Below are 25,450 nucleotides of genomic sequence, written 5' to 3'. Positions count from 1 at the left end.
TATACTTTTTTTCATCATATAGAAAACAGAAAAATATATTATATTTGTATGTGTCTGGGTAAACTGTCTACAAGTCTCTCGTCCTGTTTTTGATTTAACCTAATTGTACTAAAGCTATTGGAATGGCTTTTCATGCGTGCCAGAATCAGAAAGGCAAAGTGGTGGATCTTCAAGAATTGCTCAGCTTGAGCGGGCTTTAGAAATCTCACTCTTGTTGCACCCACTGCGCAAGAGTCCGAATACTGACGAAGATACAAACACGAACTCATCATCCCACATCCCTCCCCTTGTGGCTGGCGAAGATGACGTTCCTGGGTTTCTGGACAATGATCCCGATGCCATTATGAGCTTCTGCCATGAGCTGGAGGATGAGGACGCCAGAGATCCGTTGGCCGAGCTAAGCGTTGACGGCTGCAGCAGTGGCGGACCTACATGAAGCAAGCAATGAAACACTAGAGGACATGAAACTTCTTGAAATCAGTGCAGATCGCGAGCTGATGACCAGTCTTACCTACAACCAGGCGACGCGGTCCATCTGCAGCTGGAGTTACTTATCAGGCATCAGTGGGACGTAGCAACATCTCCACTAGCTACAAGAGTCTAGGGAGCGTGAGCCTGACCAAGCTAGTGGCATACATTGCCCAAGCCGTGCCCCTTAACCAGGAGTTCGACTCCCTACGTCGCACAGTGTCGAATAAGATTCCAGCACTGATCCTTATCTAGATGATCGTGACGTTTAGGAACCCGCCACCCAGATCAAATATTTTTTAAGCTATAAAGTGTTTTTCAAAACGACCGCCAAACTCCATTTAGCGCACAAAAAAGAACGAAATTCCGTAAAATAAAAGTAAAAAATTAAAAAACAGTGTGACCTAAAAAACATAAAAAGAGCATGGTCCCTCTGATAAATCAGCTGTATTTCGTAAACAGTGTGAAAATTCAAAACAACATCAAAAAAGAAAAAAATGAGCTCTGACGATGAAGTGATTGTGTTGGTGGCGGCATATGTTGTTGCAAAACAAAAGGAGCAAGTACAGCGCACACGGAGACGTCACAAATTTTGGGTGAACCCTTATTTGCAGCTGAGGAAGGAAAAGGGAAGGTTTCAAAATGATGTGAGTATTCTTATAAATAATATTTTCATATATGGCAACATCTCTTATACATTAAATAGTTTCAGAATATGGTCCAGAACCCGACAATGTTTTACCAGAACTTTCGTATGGACGAACGCCAGTTCAACCAGCTATTTTCATTGGTAGAACCCTTTTTAATACCAAAGCGCAACTCACGCCCAGACGCCATTCCATTAAAAGCTAAATTAGCCATTGTTCTCGAGTAAGTCCACTGCAAGAGGACACATGTAAAATACTCATTAAATCACTTGTTTCAGGTGCTTTGCGACTGGAGACCTACAATGTCACGTTGGCTCGACCTACCGGATAAGCAAGCAACACTTGGGCAGAACTATTGATCTGGTGTCTCATGCTATCTGCACTGCGCTGCACGGAGAGTTTCCAAAGTGGAACTCTAATAACATGCTCAAGTGGGCAACAGATTTTATGGAACAATGGAACTTTCCAAACTGCATTGGTGCTATCGATGGAAAGCACGTTGCGATCAAGGCACCACCCGAAAGCGGCAGTGCTTTTTACAATTATAAAGTAAGTCAATTACCTGCGGGAACGTACATATATAAATAACCCTTTCCTGGATTTTCTAGGGCTTTCACTCAATTGTGCTCATGGCGGTTTGTGACGCTTCATATAGGTTCACGTACATTGACGTTGGTGCTTACGGGAGTGAAGGGGATATGAATGCCTTTTCACATTGTTCGCTTGGAAAAGCAATTTTATCGGGAAATGTGACATTTCCGGAGGATAGCATGCTGCAGGGAGTACATACCCCATACTATATTGTTGCGGATGATGCATTCCCGTTGCACAAGCGCATAATGAAACCATATGGGTCTAGAAACCAATCCACAGCAGAAAGGATTTTCAACTACCGGCTGAGTCGAGCTCGTCGTTGCATTGAGAATGCATTCCAGATTCTCAGTAATAGGTGGATGGCTGTTCAAGACACTTTGCGGTGTGGCCCAAACAGAGCGCAAAATGTAACTGCGGCATGCTGTTATCTGCATAATTATATGATGCGAGTAGGCCCAACAGAATATGGCGCCATGCCTGAAGGCCTATTAATTGAAAGCCCAGCAGACACTGATGCTGAAGCCTTTCGTGGTCGGCTACAGGATTACCCCAAATTTATTAGAAATAATATAAAGGATTTCGTCAACTCTGCAGCCGGGTCAATACCTTGCCAAAATGAATCTGCTGGTGTGCGTCAATAATAAAGAATCTCTATTATTAATTACTATAAATATATATTTGATTTTTATTAAAGGCATGGGAATGGAAGGGCGAAGAATTGACGGGTTGCGTTTTATTGGGACTGCTTTCCCTGGTTCTGCACCTTCCAAAATAGTAGATTTGTGATCTCCACTTCAGTTGCTGTTACTTCATCTGGTGGTAGCTTGCTCAGCAACTCATCCCAAAACGGGAAGATCGTTCTAGTTTTGGGCTTATTTTTTAGATAGTCGCACAGTAAAACAGCGATTCCACCATCTCCCGACGGTTCCTCCACCTTACGCTTTTTTGAAGTCTTTGACTGCAGAAAAGGGAGTTTTCATTTATTACTGTTATAATAAAAAGGTAAAAAGTACTTACATACGAATAAGCCGACGAAGTGCTTGCCTCTACGTCATCGTCTGTTCGGACCCAATTCGGCTCATCGGAGCCAGCGGCTATGGAACTCTCCTCGATTTTGTATGGGAGGGGACTGGAGCATGCATCTGGGCTGCATGCTGGGCTGTCCTCAAACAGACTGGTGCTTGATTTGGTACTACAACAACAAGTTTTTAATGCATATAGAATGACAATTTAATGACAATTATAATTTTTAAAAACAGGACAAACTGACAAAAAAAAGCGGAACTAAAAGGATGAAATTATTAAAAAAAGGAAAGAAAAACGGGAAAGAAAAAATGGGTATAGATGGCACATAAAACGAACATGCAACAGGATAGGGTATGTTCGAGATCTGTCCTAGAAAACACTGAATTGGCATCACTGGTCGGATCATAACTTACTGTCTCTCCAACGACATAACAGGCAGAAACGCCATATGCTCAGCAAATTGCCAGTCCATATTTTCGTTGACTCGGGTTTGAGCCGCGCTACCACATTTGGCCTGCTTGCTGCGATGATATCGCAGACTGTCCCGCAAAGCTGTCCATGCAATCTTACACTCATTCGCTACAAAGAAGAATCATCATTGATTATTTTAATAGCTTTGAACACATTATCATTATCTTATCTTACCATCTTTGTTTATTTCTACAGCAACACTTTCCCAAGCACTTTTCACCGAAATGTTGCCTTGGCGCTTTTTAGTGATTTCCCAAAGACACGGTCTTGCTTCAACTGCTTTAATAAGCGCAACCTTCTCCTCTTGATGAAAATTTTCATCCCTCTTTTTAGTTTTTCGCGCACTTTTATTTACCATTTTTGCGTCAATCTCTTTTCGCTCCAGGAATAATTGTAAAGTATATATTCCTGAGCTGTGTATCAGCTGTTCTCGCAGTCCACGGTTCCGATAGGCAACTATCGTTGCTAGATACACACGCCAGCAAAACGTAAACAAAAAATTCCTGGGAAATTTTTTTTATGGAGTTTGACAGAATTTCCGCGGTGCTGTAGTATCCAGTATGTATGCTTAAGCTGAGTTGGCGTTCCCGATGAACGAGACAAGATAAGAAAAAGATCAGACACGAAAAATGTTATTTTGACCATGGTTTTAATTGACATTTTTAAATAGAACGCCGATAGGTTCCGTTTATCGTACAAGACTACCGATACCAAATACTACAGGTTGGTGTCTTGGCTAATGCTGTTATGACATTCTACTTTGCTAGCTGACAATCTGCAAGTGTAGAGCCTTATGGGATATGCCTGCAGTAAGGCCACTAACCATGAAGTATATAGATGTGCCAGTTCATGCAATTAAATTTTTTCATTTCATATCAGTCAGCATTTGTCAGCGAGCAATTATAATTTTTCGTTTCATAATAGTCAGTTTTTGTCAGCAAGCATTTAAAAATTTTTCGTTTCATAACAGTCAGCTTTTGTCAGCGAGCAATACAAATTTTTCCTATAATAGCAGTCAGCTTTTGTCAGCGAGCAATTATAAATTTTCGTTTCATTACAGTCAGCTTTTGTCAGAGATCATTTACAATTTGTTCCATTTCTATCTGTCAGCTTTTGTCAGCGAGCAGCTATAATTTTTGTCCGTTTCATATCAGTCAGCTTTTGTCAGCGAGCATATATAATTTTTCGTTTCTTCCAGTCAGCTTTTGTATACTGTATGGTTAATGGTCAGGGGCTACTTCGCATTTTGTCTCTCATTGCTATCTCTCTCTCTTCGCAGCAAATTTAGCTAAGTCTAATGTCATAACAGCATTAAGATCAGTGTATACTGGTCAGTCTGTGTTATCGATAGTGTGCCACAAACAAATAGATTCTATATTCGCCACTGGGCTATCAGCACTAGCAGAACATCGATTGTTGTTTGTTTTTGTCACGAGTGAGGGACGGAACTTTAAACTTCGCTGCATTTAAAATAAATTTTAACCGTGCAACTGAACGAAACAAAACAGTCTTCCTCTCCAGTAGTTTAACCAGACCACTAAAATACTACGTAGAGGCACATTGCTTTTTCTTTGCGGTAATTTATGGTGCTTGCTATTAATCGACGCGCAATAGAGCGCAGTGTGTATCTGTGTGTACTTTATCTTTTTAGTGCGAAGTTAATTGTGTTTGCACATTCATTGCACGGCATTCATTGCTAACAGCTTTTGCTGTGAACCGGTTCCAATGTAACATTAAACGAAAGTCAATTGTGCTTTGTGCATCTCAACATTTATAGATTTTAATTGGAATCTGTCTGTATAGTTTTTTGTTCTTGTGACGTCAACCCCTACTCCCAGGTTTCGATTGTGTTGTTTTTGCCCGCGCCCAAGAAAAGAACACTCGGAAAATGACACTTAATGAATTCATAATCCAAACAAAAGATATAGCCAGAGAAATGATGTCATTTTCAGAGGCCGTCCTGCTGCATATGAATGCGGGTTTTTCCTCCACCCCCAATCGTACTAACTTACATACCCCAGAGTCCCATATCTGTATACTATACATACATACATATGTTTGGAAAAGTGGTCATATGTACTTGCAAATCGATAGTTTTCCTATCCATACCCTTCCTCACTTGGGCCTGTTGAGTTAAGCGCGGACAGCAACAGGTCGTGCTCGTTTTCGTAAATCAGAATAGACGGTTTGTGGGGCTGCTGCTGTGCCAAGAGCCACTCGAGCTTTGTCGCCTGCTATTTGTGAAATCGTTTATTGCTTATCTTATCCAGATTGTCCACTTAAAGGCATGCTATTGTGCGATTATCGTTATGCATCACTGCACACCAAAAAATGAAACTTTGATCGAATGCATGCGTGATTGATCCCGCGTCGCCCGACTCCCAGCCCTCCAAGTGGAACAATTTATCACAGTACTGTGGCCATTCGAATGTCTGGAAATTCAATTAGCGGCCCTTCGAGCTGATAGCCGATACCCCACTGAATGGATCTGCTCTCTACATCCACAAACAAATGCGATAAGCAGTAGCAACTTTGAATTCGTGGTAATCACAGACTGTTGCTGTACAGTGTACACACTAGTTGCTGTATTGCTATATATTACTTTTGTCGCGTCTGGGCAGGCGGCTTTGACCTGCTCTATGACTCATTTGGGTATACATGTTTCCTGTTCTCAGACCGTGAGCTGATACCGTGCTGATAAGTTTATTGCCTCAGCTTTTAAGCAAAATAGTTCAACTTTATGGGTGTCGGTATATGGGCCATTGCGGTTTCTCTACTCCACTGAAGCCTCTGGGGGGCTCTTATCTGCCGATACTTGAGCCAACGTAAATGCAGTCCCAAGCTAATTCGACTGTATACTTGTGATAAGAAATTAAATCACGTCTGTCGAAACATATGGGAATAACCAATTGACGTTCATCATCATTATCATGGGATGGATGTTGTCTGTTTCCCGGCAACAGTGGATTTTCGATATCCCTGGGAAACAGAGAAACACATTTCCCCTCTTGTTTTTGTTTTTAATTTTTATTAAATTGTTTGTAAACATAAGCAATTAATAATGTAGAAAATTTCGTTTTCTGTTCGTTCGCTTGATGCGTGTGTAAATATCCACGTACATATGTATGTATGTGTTTATTGTATTCTGGAGTGCAAAGGTCCATACGACGATACGACATCGTATGGTGGATGTGAGTCAGCGAGCCCCAACTGTGGAGACGTGGCCCGGCCAAAGCTATCAAATTATAACCATGTTGTTTAGACACGCACGGCACCCAAATCGATTGCCAACAGCCTTCGGAGCACTGTATTACTTAGAGCCAAGTCAAACAGCTCAATAAACTATATTGAAATGATTAAAAATAGAGTATCTTTGTTAGTATGTTCTCCTCCGAAATGTAATATGGAGGTGACCCGCCAATGGCCAATAATTGGGAACCATTATATGGTTTTTTCCCGTAATTACTGATTTACCAGCCATCACACTCGTAAATCCAAGAATCTTGACATTAACTCCACAATTTGTTCACTATGAAGACTGCAATGTTATGAAATACGTTGATCCACATAAAAATGTACATATGTATGTATGTATTTCCAGAACATTATTTTCACTTGTCGAAATCTTGCAGATCATCAGCCATTCCCAGTAAAAAAAGAAAAGAAATAGCTTTAGGTCTACTTTCCACCCAAGGCAAGATGGCGCAGCACGTGCCTTTGTCACGCGTCATAGGCTCCTATCTCTTTGGTCTACTGCAAGCATGCCTTCGATTCGTTTTTCGCCTGATCTATGGTGCCAAGGGCGAGAGCATGCCACCCATAACGGATCCCATTCTGCTCGAATCGGCCTCGTCGCTTGCAAGAAAGATACGCAGCCAGGAAGTGAGTAGACCTTGATATTCCTTCACGACTCATCAGTATAACAACTTCACATGTCATCTCAAAGCTCAGCAGCGTTCAGGTAATGGAGTCGTTCATACGCCGCATCAAGGAGGTGAATCCCATACTGAATTGTGTGGTGGACGAGCGATACGACCAGGCTCTCCAGGAGGCAGCCGATGCCGATAAGCTGATCAAGTCCGGCCAGTACACTGCGGAAGAATTGGCGAAGCAGAAACCCTTTCTGGGTGTACCCATCACAACAAAAGACTGCATATCAGTCAAGGGTGAGAATTAAACTAAACTAAAACTGCACTAAAACTTTTCTAAAGGAAGATTTACCTGTCTTCTAGGCATGCTCCATACGGCTGGCTTGTATGACAGACGAGACGTGCGCGGCTCAAAGGATGCCGATGCCATGGCCTTGATGCGCAAGGCTGGTGCCATTCCGTTTGCCCTGACCAACGTCTCCGAAGTGTGCATGTGGTGGGAGAGCAACAACACGGTGCATGGACGGACGCGAAATGCGTACGATACAAATCGCATTGTCGGCGGATCCAGCGGCGGTGAGGGCTGCATACAGTCTGCAGCTGCCTCGGCCTTTGGCCTTGGCTCTGACATTGGTGGCTCTATTCGCATGCCGGCCTTTTTCAATGGCATCTTCGGTCATAAGCCAAGCAAGCTGGTGGTGTCCAATGTGGGCCAGTTCCCAGCGCCCTTCAGTGACGAGCAGAACTCTTTCCTGGGGCTGGGGCCAATGTCACGCTTTGCGGAGGACCTGCGCCCCATGCTTAAAATCATGTCTGGCGAAAAGGCCGATCTGTTGAATCTCGACAAGGAAGTGGACCTGAGCAAGATGAAGTTTTTCTATCAGGAATCAGATGGCGGTGGTCGCCTAGTGTCCTCCGTGGACGCCGATCTACGACAGGTATAGTTTATAATAATCTTTCAATATACTGATTATACGTCTAACAATTTTTTCTTACTGCAGGCCATGCAACGAGTTGTGCAGCACCTGAACGAGAAGTTTGGCAGCAAGCAGGTTGAGCGCATCCAGCTGCCAGAATTTCGCCAATCGGCGGCCATTTGGTTTGCCAACATGCGGGACAACAGCGGCCACGGGTTCGCCTACCAGTTGGGCAATTTGGAGCATGACATCAACACGTATTGGGAGCTCTTCAAATGGCTGTTTGGAGCCTCCAAGCACACGTTTATTGGCCTGACAACGGCCATCATGGACAGTGCACAGTGCAAGCACGGCTCGCCAAAATATGATCACATGGTACGAAAGCGAAACGATTTGCGGGCCGAGCTGCAGCGTCGCCTTGGCGACAATGGAGTGCTGATCTATCCTACACACCCCACTGTAGCGCCGTATCATAATGAGCCCATAATGCGGCCCATTAACTTTGCCTACACGGGCATTGTGAATGTTCTGGGCTTCCCAGCCACGGCTGTTCCGTTGGGAAAGCTGGGCAGTGAGGGTTTGCCCCTTGGTGTTCAGGTCATTGCCAACTTTAACGAGGATCGCCTCTGCCTGGCTGTGGCGGAGGAGCTGGAGCGAGCCTTTGGTGGCTGGGCGCGACCCCAAATTAGTGTGTAAAGTCACCATCCTCCCACCTAGAGCAGAAGCCTAGCTAGTAGATGGGGGATAATCCAATCCTCACCACCCCTCTTTAACACACAAACCCCTCCCGCCTGGCGGTATCGGCAGTATGTTGAACCTCAGATTTTTATTAGTTGTATGGTGTACTCCAGTGCCTCCTTATAATATCAGTTTTTGATGTGGTTTTACCTATTTAATAGATATTTTTAATCATTAATAATTATTGTGTATTCTGTGGTCTCGTGCACGGCCTGAAAGGCTGTGCATTCTCCATATGTTTCTATGATGCATTTATGTATAATAAATATTTGCAACATAAGACGATATTGCGTTTTATTTTCCCGTTCCGCTTCTAAGCCAAATAGAAACAAAATTGATCCGATATCGCTTGCGCGTAAACAAATATTTATTTGTAAGTTAATCCTTTTCACACATATCGGGTGCACCTCGTTCTGTGCAGTGTGATATTTCACTACCGTGCCTGGCACTGCTTTCCACATAAACATTTTCAAAATGTCTTCGTGGAATTAAATCAAAATAATTAAAATTAATTCATGGTTCACATGTTTGCGTATCTCTATCTCTCCCGCCCTTTTCAGGATGTATGTGTGTATGTTAAGTGTGTGTGTTTGAGAGTATGTATGTTTGTTTGGAGGGGTAATGCGTAAATGTTACATTTACAACATTGATTTCGTTATTTAAAACTAGAAAATTGAGGAATGGAACGAGATCTAGCCCTTGCCGCCCAGCGACAGGATCAGCTTCAGTAGCTCCGTGCGTTTGGCTTTAACAGTGTCCACCTGCAGTGGCGGTAGACCATCCATCACCTCATACCTATTCAGGTAATCGGCAATATGGTCGGTCATGCAAATGACGTGTATGCCGCAATCATAGCCATTGGCCTGTTGCAGGCAGCGCATTGGTCGGAACTTGGCCGAACGCACGTCCATAGTTTCCTTCACCTTGTTCATCAGCTCCACAGAGTTGCTTGTATTGTTGTTTCCATACGAGTCAAAGTGATAGAAGGTCTTTTCCGGGCGCGAGAAGACCAGCAGTGACCAGTGGGTGCCACCGGCTTCGAAACTTCTGTTGTCGTTCATGGCGAAGAATATAAACGGCTTCTTGGTGGCGTTGTTCTGCTCCATGAGTTGCTCCAGCTCCTGGTCATCCATGTACTTCATGCACTGGGTCACCTCGGGGGCTATGAACACGATATCGTTGTTTGTCTTATACTTCACGTGCGTCAGGTACTCGTAGTAGAAGCTCAAAATCTGGTCGTTTAGCCAGCGCGGCCCGTGCAGCAACTGCACGTCGGACATTCGCAGACACGAGTCGTGGAAGCTCAGCGAGATGGGATCCGCCTTCGAGTTGGTGCTCATCTTCGAGTGATGGTTGTTGTTGTATCTGTTTCCACCGATGCGTCTCGAGGCCGCTGTCTGATTCGAACTCTGGTTCTGGCGTGTGTGTTGCCTGCAAGAAATGGTATTTCTGATATTATATGCCTTACGTTCACATTTTCGGGCCAATCTGTCACCTCAAAATTTTTCTATCTTGTGGCAGCATGTTTCTACACTATTTTAAATGAAATCTGCCTCGATAAGTCAAATTTGTCTAATCCACGAAACGAACAATCCCCACAAACCACACCACACACAACTTTGGCGTTTCAAAGTCGGCGTTCAAATGTTTTTCCTGATTTTCTTTTGGTTTCGTATTCGCACGCTCAGGCAGGCTGATTTTGTTTTTGTGCCTTTTGTTGCAAGCGCCATGTTGCTTAATTGCACTAGTCAACACCATTTTTCTGCTTCCACCAAAACAACTTTTCTTATAGATTTGGGGCTTTAAAAATGTTTGAGCATTTAAAATCAGCTTTTGAGAATTGCACAGTTCAACTAAACCAGATGTATGATACTTAATACCGTTTTTTTTAGTGTTGTTAAAAAATCCTTGCCATTGAAAAAAAACCATTACTGATTTTGTCGATTAGTGTTAAAACTAGTGTACGGGGGCGAATATGCGTAGCACAACAAAGGGCGAACATAGCGGTATTGCTTGGCATTCATTGCGTCACGTCACACTCACCAGAAAAAATGGCTGCGTCCCCCCTGCGAACTTTAACTTTACAAGTTGCTTTAATTATAGTTCCCTTGTGTATTATCATTTATTTGGGTACGACGGCGACAACACTCCTGGACTTATTATCACTTGCAGTGCACTCTCAGATTTTAAAATACTCAATATTGTGCAAAAAAATTTTCCAAGGTTCACTTTTATCAATCTGCTTTGGGGCTTGATTGGGGGGCCGTGGCCAGACTGGCAACGTTGGCGCACGTCCAGTATTGGTAAAGGAGGGAATACAAATGTTAAAATTTTAAATTTATTTTCTAAATGTTAACATTGGGGCATTTCGGGACAACTGGGCTTAAAGTTTTCTGGACCCACGGGACCGCTTGGCTGCACATCAACTGTTTGCTTTAAGGTGATGAGCTTGCATTCGGGTTTCACTTCTGTCAAAGCATCACTGGACTCGGAAAATAAAATTTCCCCATCTGCTGGAGACCAGTGTCCCCCCCTCAACTGCTTGTTAACCAATCTCAGTTGCTTGTTAATCTGGTAAAAGGTAGTAGTTCACCGTTATTCCAATATAATTTAAAAACAAAAAAAAATATACGACCAACCTTTGGCACCAATACTAATTCATTGCTGCAATGAAATAGATTGGCTGCAAATTGAAATAGATTTGAGGGTTTCTTCTCAATGGCCTCCGTTATTATGGTACGTATTATAGCTCGGATTTCCGGATGTCGTTGTAAATATGTCCAGTCCCCTTTTCGCATGTTTCTGGATATGTTCCCTATAGTTGCATAAAATTTTGCCATATTCTCTTCATCTTTGGAAAATTTTTCCTTGTCATATACATCGGATTCGCTATGACTATTCGTAAAGCCCGAGTCCATGATTAACTTTTGCCGAAAAAGTTACAAAAAATGGTGTACAGCAAGTAACTAATTTAGTATGAAAATTATATTCCAAATGAAATAAAGTGCTCGGTGTTCTTATTTAACAAATGGAATACACAGGAAAATTAAATTCGAGAAAAAAAGAAAACCCGACTCCGTGACAATGCGTAATTGCAGCATTGCCGTGACCAGGATTCGAACCTGGGTTACCACGGCCACAACGTGGGGTCCTAACCACTAGACGATCACGGCTACGTCGGGTTGTTGGAAGGCAGCGGCCAAAAACGAAACGTTATCGACTAGCATGTTATTGATTTGTGCATATAAAGTTCAAGTGCATTTGATTGTATTAATATTAAACAAGTATGATTAAAAGCTAAGAACGTTTGAGGTGGGATACATACATACACACACATGTATACAATGGAAAGAAACAACAAATTGTCCAGTTAATTATAAGACAGCACTGCTTTACAAATATTGGGGTATACAAATTAAACTCATATAGAAACCCTTGATAAAGACTTTTCTTTTTGGATTCCGATGCCTCCAAAAACCTGTTCAGGTGTCATCGTTTCCCAGCACTCATCCCGCCACTGTTCAACACTCTCAGCTGTTTCGCTGAAAAGACGGCGTTTTGTGTTAGTGGCGGCCTGAATCTTTAAATTTGTTCGTCCTGCGCGGAAAGATAAACTTGTTTTGCCAAACATTTTTAATTTAATGTACAATTCAATTGAAATAACAGATTCTGATGAAGAGACAAATTCCGAGGATACAAAATGTTCTGAGACTCCGCCCGCCATCAGGCGGAATCTTAAGAATCAGACAGCCTCAGTCGTAGCTTTATACAATTGTTACTTGTTGGTAAAATTGAATGTCAATAAAATACATTCAGATAATCTTAAAATTCGCCCCGTGTTTCAGTCATCACATTGTAAATTAAGTTTTAGCGCTTTGGCTTCTGTGATTTTGTTTTGATTTCAGGTCACGCTTGTGAAAACAGCGTTTTGGCCGTCGTCTTCCAACACCCGACGTAGCCGTGATCGTCTAGTGGTTAGGACCCCACGTTGTGGCCGTGGTAACCCAGGTTCGAATCCTGGTCACGGCAATGCTGCAAATCGCATTGTCACGGAGTCGAGTTCATTTTTTTCTCTTTTATTTACCAAAAACTGAAGTTTTGATGAAATCTTTCCACAAATATTTGATAATGAAGGCCTGGCCAAAACGTGTATGTACTCTTTCTTTTTCTCAAAAATAAATAAATGAAAGGCACTCGACCATGAAAAGTGAAAGGTTTATGTTTTCAGAGCAGGAAAGTCTGAATTATTATACCCGTACTCAAAAAAGAGTTAAGGGGCATATTAGATTTGTGGTAAAAGTGGATGTGTGCAACGCAGAGAAGGAAACGTTTCCGACCCCATAAAGTATATATATCTTGATCAGCATCAAAGCGAGCTATATACCATGCCGCTGTCCGTCCGCTGCCGCTGTCCGCTTGATGAGCGCCTGGATCTAGAGACTATAGGCTAGAGAAACCAAATTTGGTTTCCAGACCATGTGATATCACCTGCTACAAGTGTATTCAAATTTCGCCCCGCCCCCCCGCCCACACAAAGGACGAAAATCTGTGGGGCACAGTTTAAAGATACGTAGAAAATGCCAATATCTACCAGATTGCCGAATCTGAACAGATCGGATCATAATTATAGCCAGAATGAAGAAATTAATTTTCAGTTGCTCCCCCCCCCCCCGCCGACGACAACGCATCTTTCCTTCTCGCTCGCACATCTGCCGCGTCAGTGCGGGACCCGCGGGGAGTGGACAATTGACATGTAAACTCATGTTGATGTTAATATACATTGTATATGTATATCATATGTAGCAAAAAATGTAAAATGTAAATTTTTTTTTTCTAAAATTTAATCTAAGCAAAAATGTATATCTGACTGGCGGGTATAAGTGCCCCCCCAAACCCCCCCACCCTCCCCTTCTCTTTTTTACTGTACAGTTGGAGTATTAAAAGGCAATCTAAAATTGTTACAGTCGCCATCTATGACTCGTTACTCTGATTAAATCAAGCAAGTACTGAAAGAATGCACAACTGGTTTTAAGCATTATGTTAAAGTAGGTGTTTTGGCTGGCAAAAATTAATAACCTAACATAGCCGTGATCGTCTAGTGGTTAGGACCCCACGTTGTGGCCGTGGTAACCCAGGTTCGAATCCTGGTCACGGCAATGCTGCAAATCGCATTGTCACGGAGTTGGGTTAATTTTTTAAAAATTAATTATTTATAAATAATTAATAATTATATTTTGGTGTATTGAAACCTTATCGTATTATTTTGACCCTATAAATGTAGAATCACTATTTGAATGCAGTACGTTTTTTCTACAAAGGTTGCTTAGTTTGGACTCTGGATGGAATGAATATCAACTTAATTGCAAATTATTAATGAATTTGCATTCTCTTTCATTGTAACAGAAAAGGTTGCGTTTTTGGCCACTGCCTTTCAACAACCCGACGTAGCCGTGATCGTCTAGTGGTTAGGACCCCACGTTGTGGCCGTGGTAACCCAGGTTCGAATCCTGGTCACGGCAATGCTGCAATTACGCATTGTCACGGAGTCGGGCTTTTCTTTTGCTCTTTTTTCCACATAGATATTTGCCTTCAAAGGCTTCCTTCCCACTCAGGTTTAATCTGATAATTGATAACTCGCATATGCATAATTTGTTGTATATTTAAATTTTGATTATTTACAGTTGCCTCTTTGCATAACGTACTCGTACAGAAGATATAATTAGTTAAATATTGATAAATTAAACTAATTGCATTACTAAAGCTTTTTAGGGATTTCTTTTAAAAATTGCGGCTAAACAATTGTCGATTTTCTGGATGTGATTTAGTATAGTATATATAGTTTTTAGATAGCATAATAAACACGCGCCCAGGCGGAATGTGTTCTCACTATAGTTGGGGGGGAGGGTGGAGGCATAACAATAAACAAATTGACACAATCTTTTAGTATTACTCGGAAGTTTTCTTTCCACTACAACACAAGACAAACAAAAATAGTGCCTAAGGGCCTTGCAATCGGATTTCAAACTCAGTTTACTGCTGGCCATAGAGCAGCTCCGATCCTGGCGGTATGCTGCTGGGATCAACGCTGGCGTTAAAATAGTTGGCTGGTGACGCCACAGCGGGAAAGGGAACGGCCATGCCTTGGCCGGGCTGTTGCTGCTGTTGGGAATTCTGCTGAAGCGTTAGGTTATAGGGATTCTGCACATATTCCTGATAAATATCCGCAGCCGGACCACCACCGCTGCCGCCAGCTAATGGCGGAGCCTCGTAAACAGGGGCAAAGCTATGAACAATCGACGACTGCGGCATCTTAGGTAGCGAGGGATACGCGTTGCCGGCCAGCAGGTGACTGATTGGCACATTAATGGCGGGATCGCTGGACTGAGCTGGCTGATGCGCCTGATATTGCTGATAGTATTGCTGGTAGAGCAACTCCTGTTGCTTGGACTGATCTGCAAGTGCTTCCGATGGAGTTGCGGGCAACTCAATGGCATAACTATTATACGTATTGTTGGAGGTGATGTTTAACTGCTGCACAATCGGCATTGGAGCGGCGTGGGTTGGCTCGATCGGCTCCTGGGGGTTGTGCGCCGCTGCAGCAGCAGCCTCATTCACAAGATCCGGCAAAATTGGGATGGGCTGAGTATCCACAGTAAGCGGCTGCTGGGGAGCCAATATCAGCGGCTGTATAATTGAGATTGGAGAATGTCTGAGCTAGGATTCTTTAGGATTTGGGCTGGGTTGAGCTTACCTGAGCAAATACGAAACTGGGCGCCTGCTGCAGAGCATCGACCATGGGAGGCTGCAAAATAATGCTCCGCCTGGGCGATTCTACTGGGGATGCGGTGGCCGCGCAGACAATCATCTCAGCAGCTGCTTGAAGCTGTGGCTGGAGTTGGGTGGGCTGTTGTTGCAAATGCTGGTTGGGCAAGATTGGTGGAGCCAATGGAGGCACCTCGTGCTGCGTATTGGAATCACCAGATGGTGCAACAGCAGATGGAGTGTTAGTCAGTGTGTGGGGGCGTTTGCCTGAAAGATGGAGGATGTTTTCATATGACATAACTATTGTATAATTCTATCAAAATATAATGCAAGGAACACAATAGGAAGCGGAAACAAAGCGGGGGAAAGAGTTTAATGTTCAATTTTTCTTGCCCAGTCCCTTGAGCATCTTTAGCTTGGATTTCAAACTAGACCAGGGCTTCTGGGGCTTCCGCTGTTTGGTATTGGTTGACTCTTTGAGGGTATCATATCTGGCAGTGGCCGCAAAAGCGGTACGAAGCCCATGGCTGCACAGAGGCAAAGTCAACGATTGCTGCCCCCTTAGGAATTGAGATTCATATGAAATTGTTGTAAAGTCCAGAGATATTGCTGGTGAAAGCAGATCTGCTGGCAGGGTCAAAAGTTAAGCGGGTTTTAAAATGGACCCCTCACGCACCTTCGTCACGGAAGAGCTCCTCCTTGAGATTGGGCAAAAATTCACCGATCCGTCGCCAGGTGAGCTCCCAGAGCGCCTGATGCAGGCTGCCGTCTTGGTTGTGGAACACACGGACCGAATGCATAACCAGCAGCATGTTCTTCAGTATCTCCTGCATCTGCTCCGACAAGGTGTCCGATCCGACCTTCATGAATCGCTCTATGTAGTCCAGTATGTCCAGCCAAAGCTCGTTGAAAGCGGCCCCTAGCTCAATGAGAGTGGTGAGATGCTGCAGGAATACCTTGGACATAATGGTGGCGGTGCGAATGCGTGACTCCTCCAGGAGCGCTGCATCCAGTTGCCCAGAGGCGCTGCTCTCTGGCAACAGCTCGTTCAGAAGCGGGAACAATACCTGAACGAAGCAGGAGCACCACTCCGCTCCAGACAGAGTCTGCAGATCGTGCACTAGCAGAGCTCTTTGCTGAAGACACGATATGGCATGGGTGCGCACTTCACGCCGCCGATCCATGGCCAATCTGGCTATGCCCTGCAGAAGAGGACACCATCCGGGTGTCCACAAGGCCGCCGACTGTGGAACCGTGCAACCTTCCTCCGCCCACCACCGGAAGATCTGCGCCGTTCGCGTATACAGAGTGTACATCAGGTCCAGCAATTGAATGGACAACTGCTCGTAGCGCTGGGCCAGGTCCTCCTGCTCGGCCGTATTCACGGGCAGATTGTCGGCAGCATCGCCTGTCAGCAGACTCAGATTGCTGCTCGAGGCGGAGGAGGCCACACCTGGCTTACGATCGCTTCGCTTTTTAGCACTCCTTTGCTTTCCAGCTGCCTCCAACTTGCGTCGCTGACGAATGCCTCCATCCCGACAGGCCTCCACAAAGATGCGAATACACCGAACGCAGGCCTCAAAGTTATAGGGCGTGATGTGGGCCACACTCCTCACAATGAAGGCCAGCGAATCCCAACACTTGAACAGGGCAAATGGCGCATGGTCCAGAAGCTGGCAATTGTAGACGAGGCTACTTGAAGAAGCTGAAGCAGCCGTGGTGGAACTGGGCGGCGATTGGGGTCTGCCAAATAGATTAAGTTTGTTGAAAATTACAATTGAAATTCTAGTGTCTCTAAAAGATCTTACCTGGAGGCTGTGGTCAGTTCACTGTCTTTGTTGTTGACCAATATCCAGTTCTCAGCACTTGGGCTGGGGGCAGTGGGCTGTGCCGCTACTTTGGAGAGCTCTGAGTCTGATGTGTAGCCACGCTCCGGGGGCGCAGAGGCATCCTCCTCCCCACTCAAGGCGCCATCTGATTTGGCGCCTCCATTGGGTGGCAGCGGCAGCTGGGTATCCTCGTAGTTGGGAGGGACAGCACCAGCACCCACACACTCCAGCAGATTGAAGATGATCTGCCAGTCCTGCTCAGAGTGAATGTTCTGGGCAGATGTCTTTAGCAGCTCGTAAATGCCAATAGAAATCTGCTTGGATATGCGTAGCAAGAGGGCTGGCTTCAGCATCAGCAGCATCTTGAGAGATTGCAGAACAATGGGGCACAGTTCCTCGTTGCGCATAAGGTAGATGGCCAACTTGAGGACTGCCACAATGCAGCGATTGAGAAGATAGTCGTAGCCACACGAGGCGCTGCCCATTAGCAGCAGATACATTTGGTCCCGCACCGCTGGCCACAGGGGAATCATGCGATCGCGATTGTGCACCACGATCTTGACGAGAAATTCCATCCAGAAGACGGTTTGATCTTCTGCATAGGGCAGTCCAATGGACTTGTGTCCCTGGGGAGCCTTCAGCAGAGCCAGCACACATTTGAGCAGCTCTTGGAGGGACTCCAGTTGCACGAATTTCGACTCCTGCAGCATTTGATCGAGCTGGCATTCCTTGATGCACTTGCGGCCATGCTTAATAAAGTCCTGCTCCTCGTAGGTGGGCTCCCGCTGACCCTCTGAGCTGATGAACGAGTACAGACTAGAGAAGAGACCCGATTCCTGCTTCTCCCGCGGCTTCTCCAATATCAGCATAGCCTTGCCGTTTGCCTCGCAAAAGTCCTCCACCTCGATCAGGGATTTGGGCAGCAGCTTCAGGCGAAAGAGATGCAGAAACATGTCGAGGATGTGCTTCCAGCTCTCCCTCAAACAATCGCCGTAATCATGAACTAACAGGAATACCGTCCTCATGGCTGCCTGCGCCTTGGCATTCAATCCAAAGTTCACCGCCTGTTGAATCTCATTTAGCGCCGGTGCCGGCTCATGTTGCTCCACGCTGCTCAACAGCGTTGTGAACTTGCACAACGTCAGCACGAGGGCATCAAAGTCTGCATGCAGATTGTAATGCGCTGATATAGCTGCCGACTTGCTAAAGCCTGAAAAGAATTCAAATTCCAAATAAACCTCATACTTAAACTCCTAAAAATTGATTGTTCACTTACCCGCCAGCGTTCTCTGGTAGCCAGTTTCAGTGCTCTTGTCAAACATGAAACTTAGGGCGCTCAAAGAAGCTCCCCACACAATATTGAATATCTCCACATCGTAGGACGCATCATGAACATAATGGAAATGGCCATCGTGGGTGTCCCCACGACGAAGCAGCACTTTCCACTGATAGTTCTCACGCACCAAGCCGGTTTGTTCTGCTGGCATTACGATCTCTTCGTTTCTGGAATTCAAGGAAAGCGAAAATAAGCAATCTATTATGTGAGCATACACGAAATTAATACTCACTTAATGGCATTGAAGACCTGAGCCAGCATCTCCGGATCAAAGTCATTGCCACCATTCAGGCCACGCAAGTTCTTGGTGAAATCTTCCAGAGTCATTGGAACATTGAGGCGCTTTGCATTGGAGTTATGCTGGTCCATGTTGAGCATGATGATGGCATAGGCCAAGCGGAATGCGGCATCAGTGTTTGCAAACGGCTCCAGATTTTGTGTCTGCATAAGAGAGTATTATAAACATTATATGTAATTGTGCCATTGTAGCTCCCGATCTCACTTACATGCCAGTGATCGGAGAAGTGTTCCAACACCAGGAAGATCAATGGAGCCTCGCCAGGCAAACGGAATGTCTCCAGATACAGACGCAGTGCCTGATCCACACGGAGACCCGTGAAGTCAAAGGAGTCCACAAAGTTGATCAGAATCTTTGAATCGACATTCTTCTTCTTGGAAATGTATTCGCCAATCATCTTCTTGTCGAGGCCAGGATTCTCGCGCAGGAATAGCGCCACTTGCATGGGATCGAGTTGAGCATTGAGTATGCCGTGCTCCTGCAGATACTGGATACCCTTGTCCGGCCGTTGATTGAACCGCTCGGTGCCCTGGGAAAGCAAGCGTTTCTTCTGCTTAACGTTGGCCAGTTTTTCGCTGGTTATTCCGCCAGACTGCGACTGCAGTCGCAGTCTCTGCGTGCTGCTGTTTATGAATTTGGAAATGTTCTCTACACGGCCCTGCTCATCCACGGCTGAAGATCCGCTACCCCCATCGATGACAATCCCCTCCAATCCGCTGTTGTGTCGCGAATGGCGACTTCCACCGGCTGCCGCACCGGCCTCTGTCACAGCTTCTCTGCTATGGCTATTCTTGGCTGCCGCACAGTTCCGCTCAATGCTGTCGATGACACTGATGAGTGTGTCCATGGAGATGATGTGAGTGCTGTATACCGCATTGGTGGCCGACAGGGTGTACTTGCTCAGCAAGTTGGTCAAACTCTCGAACATGTCCGTGCAGTACAGATCGCAGTCGTAGTTGACGTACAGCTCGGTCACAAAGCCGGGAATGCGCCACAACTGCAGCAGATTGTCCAGGGCCAGTTCACGCATCTCGTAGGGAGTCTTGGGATTGTCGCTGGCTATAATCTCGCTCAGCTTCTTTAGGTAGCCTTCTAGCTGGAGCTTCAAGTGACCGCGCAACGACTCGAAAAGCAGGAAGCAGAGCTGCAGATCGGCAGCGAAGATACTCAAGCGCTCCGAGGTCAGGAGCTGCAACAGAAAGATAAAAATAATTTATTAAGAACATATTTAACGAGGGGACACGCCGAAACACCGACTTACAGATATCAAATTTCTGCACAAATCATCCTTGACCAGCTCCAGCAAACCCTCATATTTGCCAATATTATCGGCAGCCACTTCGAAGGCCACAGTGAGCAAGCTCAAGCCCGTATGCATCATGCTGTCCGAGTTCTGCTTGTCCAGCGGATTGCACAGGATGATGAGGAATCGGAAAAGCTCTTGGATGAACGGCAGACCGTAGGGCGATAGGATGAGTGCTCCATCCTTGTCAGACGATTGCTGAGTGAAGCGAACACCCACCGAGTTGATGTACTCGCTGCTGTTGGCGCCAGCCAAGGTGTTCTTTTCCTCTCCCCCCTCTACGAGCTCCGTTTCGGCGGCACTCTCAACTTGAATGGTAGGTACATCCGCTGCGGCATTCTCCTCGACTCCCGAACTCACGACTGCTGTTGTTGGCGTCTGCGTGATCTTGCCCTGCATGTCCAAAATATTGCCCGCTGGGCTGGCAGGCGTGGTGGCCAGTATGGGAGCCTTGAGGTGATTTGGTGCTGCAAGACTGGATTGTGGGGTCTGGGGAGGATCCTCTACCGTCGAAGACTTGCGCTGCACCGATGGGGGAGGTGGGGCGGCGGCGTTCACTGGAGTCTTACGCTTGTGCTTCTCCTGGGCAGCCCCGCTGGCAGCATCGCCAATGGTGAAGCGCTTCTGCAAGACGGTATCGCTGGGCTCCTCCGCAAACTGGGGCAGGCGCATGAAGAACAGTAGCACCATGTCCTTGAGCGATTGCTCTGCGGAGCGTCGCAGCAGCTCACTGAGCCTGGGCTCGAAGCAAATCTTGAAGCAACTCAGCATGACCTCGCACATCGACTCATTGCTGACGGCAGCTCCCTCCGGGCTGCGGATTAATGTGTGCAGCACTTCAATAACCCGCATGAACGTGACACTGTCCGAGGATTGATCCGTGCCCATAAAGCGAGCATGGGTCACAGCATCCGCGATGCGCTCCACAATGTCAGCTATATTGGGCGAAGTGGGATCTGCAACATGAAACTGCAATAGAGAGCGAGCACAGGAGCGATTGGGGAGAGCATTTTATCTCACCAATTAGGCCATATGACAAGAATTTATTGACCGAGGCGAGAGCCAGACTAGTCAAGGGTCCTGTAGTGTCTGCCGTGCGTATCACCTCCAAAAACGGAGAGAGAAACACCTTCGGTTCAATCAGACGCAGATCCACAATCCGATTTAAGTCCTGCTTGAGGTCAATAAACAGCTTCAACAACGAGTCCTTCTCATCGTCCTGCAATGTACGGAAGGGGAGTGTACGGGTATGTCACAACTATCTTTTAGTGTTAGAATAATTAGTTACCACGTAGGCTGTGGCATTCCATCGCGTTCCACGTCGCATGGCCGTCATCAAGGTGGCCATTTCCCCGCGCACCACATAGATGCCATTGCCAGGCAGTGACATTGTGCCCAGGCCTTTCTTAATTATTCGTCAATAGCAGATAGCTGGCTTCCGCCGAAAAAAATTCTCAAATTCGTGGGCAGCGCTCCTCTCTCCTTGCCTTGCGTTCTCATGCATATGTTTTCCGACCCGACCTTTCTACCGCACACATACACACAGCCACGGGTCTTGTTTTGCGTGGAACAAAACTGGACGCGTCTTTTAGTAACACATACTGTATTTAATTATTAATAAATGTAATTTGTTTGCAACTAATTTTTTGGTGACGTTTACGTGTCTTGTACGTTCTTTGCCTGACTCTATCGTTGTGCAGCACCGGCAAAGAGGGCTGCTGGTCGCCTTGCAACACTGAAAATGTGTGCTGTCAGCTGTCAACAGTGGACAACAACAGCAGAGCAGCGCTGCTTTTTCTTTACGTGCGTAGGCGAATTTGTGAATTTCTCGGATTTCAAACAGAAAAGTATTCAAATTCGATGTAAAATCATTTCAGACAACTGGAAACACTTGAATTGGGGCGACCGCACACGGGGCAGGTGGAAATCAAGCACGCAACAATACCAAAGCACATCAGAACCCAAACAATATGGGAAACACAGATTCAAAATTGAACTTTCGCAAGGCAATTGTGCAGCTGACGCAAAAGAATCAGAAAATCGACCCCAGTGATGAGCAATTCTGGGAACAGTTCTGGCAAGGCCATCAAACGACGCTGGAGGATGTGTTCGCTTTGGTTACATCGAATGAAATTCGACAAATAAGGAATGATAACCCAGCAAACTTGGCCACTCTCTGCTATAAAGCGGTCGAGAAGTTGGCCCAGGCGGTGGACAGCAGTTGCCGCACTCAGGCCGAGCAACAGTGTGTTTTGAACTGTGTGCGGCTCCTGATCAGATGTTTGCCATACATCTTTGAGGACGAAAAGTGGCGCGACTTCTTCTGGAGCAGTCTGCCGTCCCAGGAAAAGACAATGCCTTTGGCCCAATCGTTATTGAATGCCATTTGCGATTTACTCTTCTGTCCGGATTTCACTGTTACCTCAGCACGTCGCACGGGCCCGGAGAAGGCCGAGGAACTCGCCAATATTGATAGCTGCGAATATATCTGGGAGGCAGGAGTGGGATTCGCCCAGTCGCCACCACACAACGCCCACATGGAGCGCCGGCGCACGGAGCTATTAAAGCTGCTGCTCACTTGCTTTTCAGAGCCGATGTACCGTTCGCCTCAACAATCCGAGGAGCCCAACAAGTGGATAGCTTACTTCACCTCGGCCGACAATCGTCATGCCCTGCCCCTTTTTACGTCATTCTTGAACACAGTGTGCTCATATGATCCAGTTGGATATGGCGTACCCTACAATCACCTGATCTTTGCGGACACCACGGAGCCCTTGGTGGAGGCTTGTCTGCAGCTCCTTATTGTCACGTTGGACCATGACATGGTGGTGCAGCAACAACTCACCCAACCTGGGCAGGCCTCCTATGACGAGGGAAACTGCGGTGACAATTTGTTCATCAACTATCTGTCGCGTGTCCATCGGGATGAGGATTTCCATTTTGTCCTCAAGGGCATAACTCGTCTGTTGAATAATCCCTTGGCTCAAAACTATTTACCCAATTCCACGAAGCGTCTGCATTGTCATCAGGAGCTGCTCATATTGTTCTGGAAGATATGTGACTACAACAAAAAGTTTTTGTATTTCGTTCTGAAGAGTTCGGATGTTCTAGACATACTCATTCCCATATTATATCACTTGAACTACTCCCGGGCGGATCAATCGCGTGTGGGCCTGATGCACATAGGAGTATTCATACTACTGCTGTTGTCAGGTGAGCCTCTTCTCTAGAAAATAATATGATCTCTGGTCAACGACTTAATTTCTCTCATTTTAGGGGAGCGAAACTTTGGTGTTCGCTTAAATAAGGCCTACTCCGCCACTGTACCCATGGACATTCCGGTTTTCACAGGAACACATGCGGATTTACTGATCACAGTCTTTCACAAAATCATTGCAACTGGCCATCAGCGTCTACAGCCGCTGTTCGACTGCCTGCTGACTATTCTGGTGAATGTTTCACCGTACTTGAAGACCCTCTCGATGGTGGCCAGTGTGAAGATGCTGCATCTGCTCGAGGCGTTCAGCACGCCGTGGTTTCTGCTGTCAGCGCCCAGCAATCACCATTTGGTGTTCTTCTTGCTGGAGATCTTCAACAACATTATACAGTACCAGTTCGACGGGAACTCGAATCTAGTCTATACGATAATACGAAAGCGTCACGTGTTCCATGCCATGGCGAATCTCCCCACAGACATGGCCGGAATAGCCAAGTGTATGAGTGGGCGTAAGGCAGGTGGAAAGTTCAATTTGCCACGTGTACCGCAGCGGAGGATAGCAGCTGCTGCGCAAGAGCTGCCATCAGCTCACGTGCCGGAAGAGTATAACGATGATGAAGATGACGAAGATGAGGAGGAGGACACGATAAATGAGGAGCCAAAGGCTGAGGAGGATCTGGAATCGGAAACGGAATCGCATGAACGGTCTCAAATAGAAGAGCCGCAGCCGGAGATACTGACTGCTCAACCAGCCGAGCCGGGCACTTTGAAAACATCCTTGCTGGACACTCCAGCCATCAGTCAGATGACTGAGCGTGAGCAGGCCCATCCAAACGATAAAACGCAGACGGAGGAATCGACGGAAATCGTCCCGTATGACAAGTCTCCCGTCTCAACGCCAACGGGTGGTCGAAAATCTACCTCACCCACCGACCAACTACGGCTATCGGTGTCGCATCGGAGCAGCATTCGCATGGTTCCCGGCGAAGGGGATCGATGGGCACCCACGCCCGAGTGGATTGTGTCCTGGCGCTCAAAGTTGCCGCTGCAGACGATAATGCGTTTGCTGCAGGTCCTGGTTCCGCAGGTGGAGAAGATATGCATAGACAAGGGCCTCACCGACGAATCAGAGATCCTTAAATTTCTGCAACACGGAACGCTGGTTGGCCTGTTGCCTGTTCCCCATCCCATACTGATACGGAAGTATCAGGCAAACGCGGGCACCACTGCCTGGTTCCGCACCTACATCTGGGGTGTCATCTACCTGCGCAATGTGGAGCCTGCCATTTGGTATGATACGGAGGTGAAGCTCTTTGAGATTCAGCGCGTCTAGGTCAGTATCTGGGAGTCACCAATCCAATCACAGCAGCAACAACGTAACTAAAACGCTTTGGCATTTACTGTAGTTAAATTATTTAGTGCATATATCATTCCAATAGTTTGTGTGAAGAAAGTCAATGTTCAATGAATCCCCTTAACCATTTGGTATGTGTTCTTATCCGTTTCAAATTTCATCAAGAATATCTCCACTATGAGGCTTATCAGTTGTAACGATATAGCGTGAGTTCTTTTTTTTTAGGATACCATTTTGTTAATGGCTTTTTAAAATGTTATTTTTATTTAATTGCCTTTTTGTTCTTCCTCTCTCTCTACAATTATTTATTTATTTTTGCAGCTTAAGCATAAAGTATTTGTGTGTTTTGGTTATAAACTAAATTATGAAATTAATCTTTTATTTATTTCTGTAATCTAAGTAAGAATGTTCCTTGTGCCGTATTTTTAGTTAATTGCTTTAATTGTTTACAGCTTTAATGTACGCCGCCTGTAATTTGTATCCAAACAAAGAAAAATTCACTGCTATAGTCGTATGCGTTTTGGAACACGAAATAAATGAATGTCCCAACTGTCCACAAACTTATGCTCTGCTCTCTGATTTGTTGCGTTTTGCAGGTTTCCAATATAATTACAAAAACAC

General features: G+C 45.7%; 7 protein-coding genes and 4 non-coding genes across 15 annotated transcripts; 6 read left to right on the top strand and 5 right to left on the bottom strand.

Moving 5' to 3' along the window:
* The first annotated feature begins 829 nt into the window (after positions 1-829).
* Positions 830-2,357, top strand: LOC111078877 (putative nuclease HARBI1). The gene is made up of 4 exons (XM_022373811.2): positions 830-1,115; positions 1,175-1,338; positions 1,394-1,664; positions 1,724-2,357. Exons 1-4 carry the CDS (start codon positions 966-968, stop codon positions 2,348-2,350), a joined length of 1,212 nt encoding a protein of 403 aa, XP_022229503.2. The 5' UTR covers positions 830-965; the 3' UTR covers positions 2,351-2,357.
* Positions 2,358-2,375: 18 nt separating this feature from the next.
* Positions 2,376-3,671, bottom strand: LOC111078878. Its single transcript, XM_022373812.2, has 4 exons — positions 3,381-3,671; positions 3,149-3,314; positions 2,727-2,901; positions 2,376-2,667 (listed from the first exon to the last, which is right to left on the bottom strand). The coding sequence occupies exons 1-4, from the start codon at positions 3,562-3,564 to the stop codon at positions 2,443-2,445; spliced, it is 750 nt and encodes a 249-aa protein (XP_022229504.2). The 5' UTR covers positions 3,565-3,671; the 3' UTR covers positions 2,376-2,442.
* A 948-nt stretch (positions 3,672-4,619) lies between these two features.
* LOC111078855 (fatty-acid amide hydrolase 2-A) lies at positions 4,620-8,994 on the top strand. 3 transcript variants are annotated; one of them, XM_022373760.2, is made up of 5 exons: positions 4,620-4,782; positions 6,839-7,088; positions 7,153-7,372; positions 7,439-8,013; positions 8,077-8,994. In XM_022373760.2, the coding sequence occupies exons 2-5, from the start codon at positions 6,906-6,908 to the stop codon at positions 8,686-8,688; spliced, it is 1,590 nt and encodes a 529-aa protein (XP_022229452.2). In that variant the 5' UTR covers positions 4,620-4,782; positions 6,839-6,905; the 3' UTR covers positions 8,689-8,994. The 3 variants fall into 3 exon arrangements, with proteins under 3 accessions (XP_022229452.2, XP_022229454.2, XP_022229453.2); XM_022373762.2 differs by having other exon boundaries at positions 6,808-7,088; XM_022373761.2 differs by lacking the exon at positions 4,620-4,782 and adding an exon at positions 6,587-6,781.
* A 271-nt stretch (positions 8,995-9,265) lies between these two features.
* Positions 9,266-10,996, bottom strand: LOC111078856 (sentrin-specific protease 8). 2 transcript variants are annotated; one of them, XM_022373764.2, is made up of 2 exons: positions 10,774-10,996; positions 9,266-10,161 (listed from the first exon to the last, which is right to left on the bottom strand). In XM_022373764.2, exon 2 carries the CDS (start codon positions 10,068-10,070, stop codon positions 9,423-9,425), a length of 648 nt encoding a protein of 215 aa, XP_022229456.1. In that variant the 5' UTR covers positions 10,071-10,161; positions 10,774-10,996; the 3' UTR covers positions 9,266-9,422. The 2 variants fall into 2 exon arrangements, with proteins under 2 accessions (XP_022229456.1, XP_022229455.1); XM_022373763.2 differs by lacking the exon at positions 10,774-10,996 and adding an exon at positions 10,226-10,389.
* Positions 10,997-11,054: 58 nt separating this feature from the next.
* On the bottom strand, positions 11,055-11,734 carry LOC111078857. The gene is made up of 2 exons (XM_022373765.2): positions 11,370-11,734; positions 11,055-11,301 (listed from the first exon to the last, which is right to left on the bottom strand). Exons 1-2 carry the CDS (start codon positions 11,646-11,648, stop codon positions 11,083-11,085), a joined length of 498 nt encoding a protein of 165 aa, XP_022229457.1. The 5' UTR covers positions 11,649-11,734; the 3' UTR covers positions 11,055-11,082.
* Positions 11,735-11,831: 97 nt separating this feature from the next.
* Trnah-gug lies at positions 11,832-11,903 on the bottom strand. Its single transcript has one exon. It is a non-coding gene; the product is annotated as a tRNA-His (tRNA).
* Positions 11,904-12,687: 784 nt separating this feature from the next.
* Trnah-gug lies at positions 12,688-12,759 on the top strand. Its single transcript has one exon. It is a non-coding gene; the product is annotated as a tRNA-His (tRNA).
* Positions 12,760-13,814: 1,055 nt separating this feature from the next.
* Positions 13,815-13,886, top strand: Trnah-gug. The gene has a single exon. It is a non-coding gene; the product is annotated as a tRNA-His (tRNA).
* A 291-nt stretch (positions 13,887-14,177) lies between these two features.
* On the top strand, positions 14,178-14,249 carry Trnah-gug. The gene has a single exon. It is a non-coding gene; the product is annotated as a tRNA-His (tRNA).
* Positions 14,250-14,371: 122 nt separating this feature from the next.
* LOC111078853 (Golgi-specific brefeldin A-resistance guanine nucleotide exchange factor 1) lies at positions 14,372-22,060 on the bottom strand. Of its 2 annotated transcripts, XM_022373756.2 has the most exons (10): positions 21,547-22,056; positions 21,279-21,477; positions 20,217-21,214; positions 19,164-20,144; positions 18,890-19,098; positions 18,598-18,824; positions 17,301-18,531; positions 16,169-17,235; positions 15,482-15,759; positions 14,372-15,414 (listed from the first exon to the last, which is right to left on the bottom strand). In XM_022373756.2, exons 1-10 carry the CDS (start codon positions 21,646-21,648, stop codon positions 14,761-14,763), a joined length of 5,946 nt encoding a protein of 1,981 aa, XP_022229448.2. In that variant the 5' UTR covers positions 21,649-22,056; the 3' UTR covers positions 14,372-14,760. The 2 variants fall into 2 exon arrangements, with proteins under 2 accessions (XP_022229448.2, XP_022229450.2); XM_022373758.2 differs by lacking the exons at positions 14,372-15,414; positions 15,482-15,759 and adding an exon at positions 15,775-16,116 and having other exon boundaries at positions 21,547-22,060.
* On the top strand, positions 22,013-25,115 carry LOC111078854 (protein HID1). Its single transcript, XM_022373759.2, has 3 exons — positions 22,013-22,061; positions 22,136-23,471; positions 23,535-25,115. The coding sequence occupies exons 2-3, from the start codon at positions 22,229-22,231 to the stop codon at positions 24,806-24,808; spliced, it is 2,517 nt and encodes an 838-aa protein (XP_022229451.2). The 5' UTR covers positions 22,013-22,061; positions 22,136-22,228; the 3' UTR covers positions 24,809-25,115.
* Positions 25,116-25,450: the final 335 nt, after the last annotated feature.

Source organism: Drosophila obscura, unplaced genomic scaffold (assembly GCF_018151105.1).
Source record: "Drosophila obscura isolate BZ-5 IFL unplaced genomic scaffold, ASM1815110v1 contig_186, whole genome shotgun sequence".
In the NCBI taxonomy this organism is placed as follows: Eukaryota; Metazoa; Arthropoda; class Insecta; order Diptera; family Drosophilidae; genus Drosophila; species Drosophila obscura.
The sequence above is the reverse complement of the archived record's forward strand: the minus strand, read 5'-3'. Positions and strand labels throughout refer to the sequence as shown.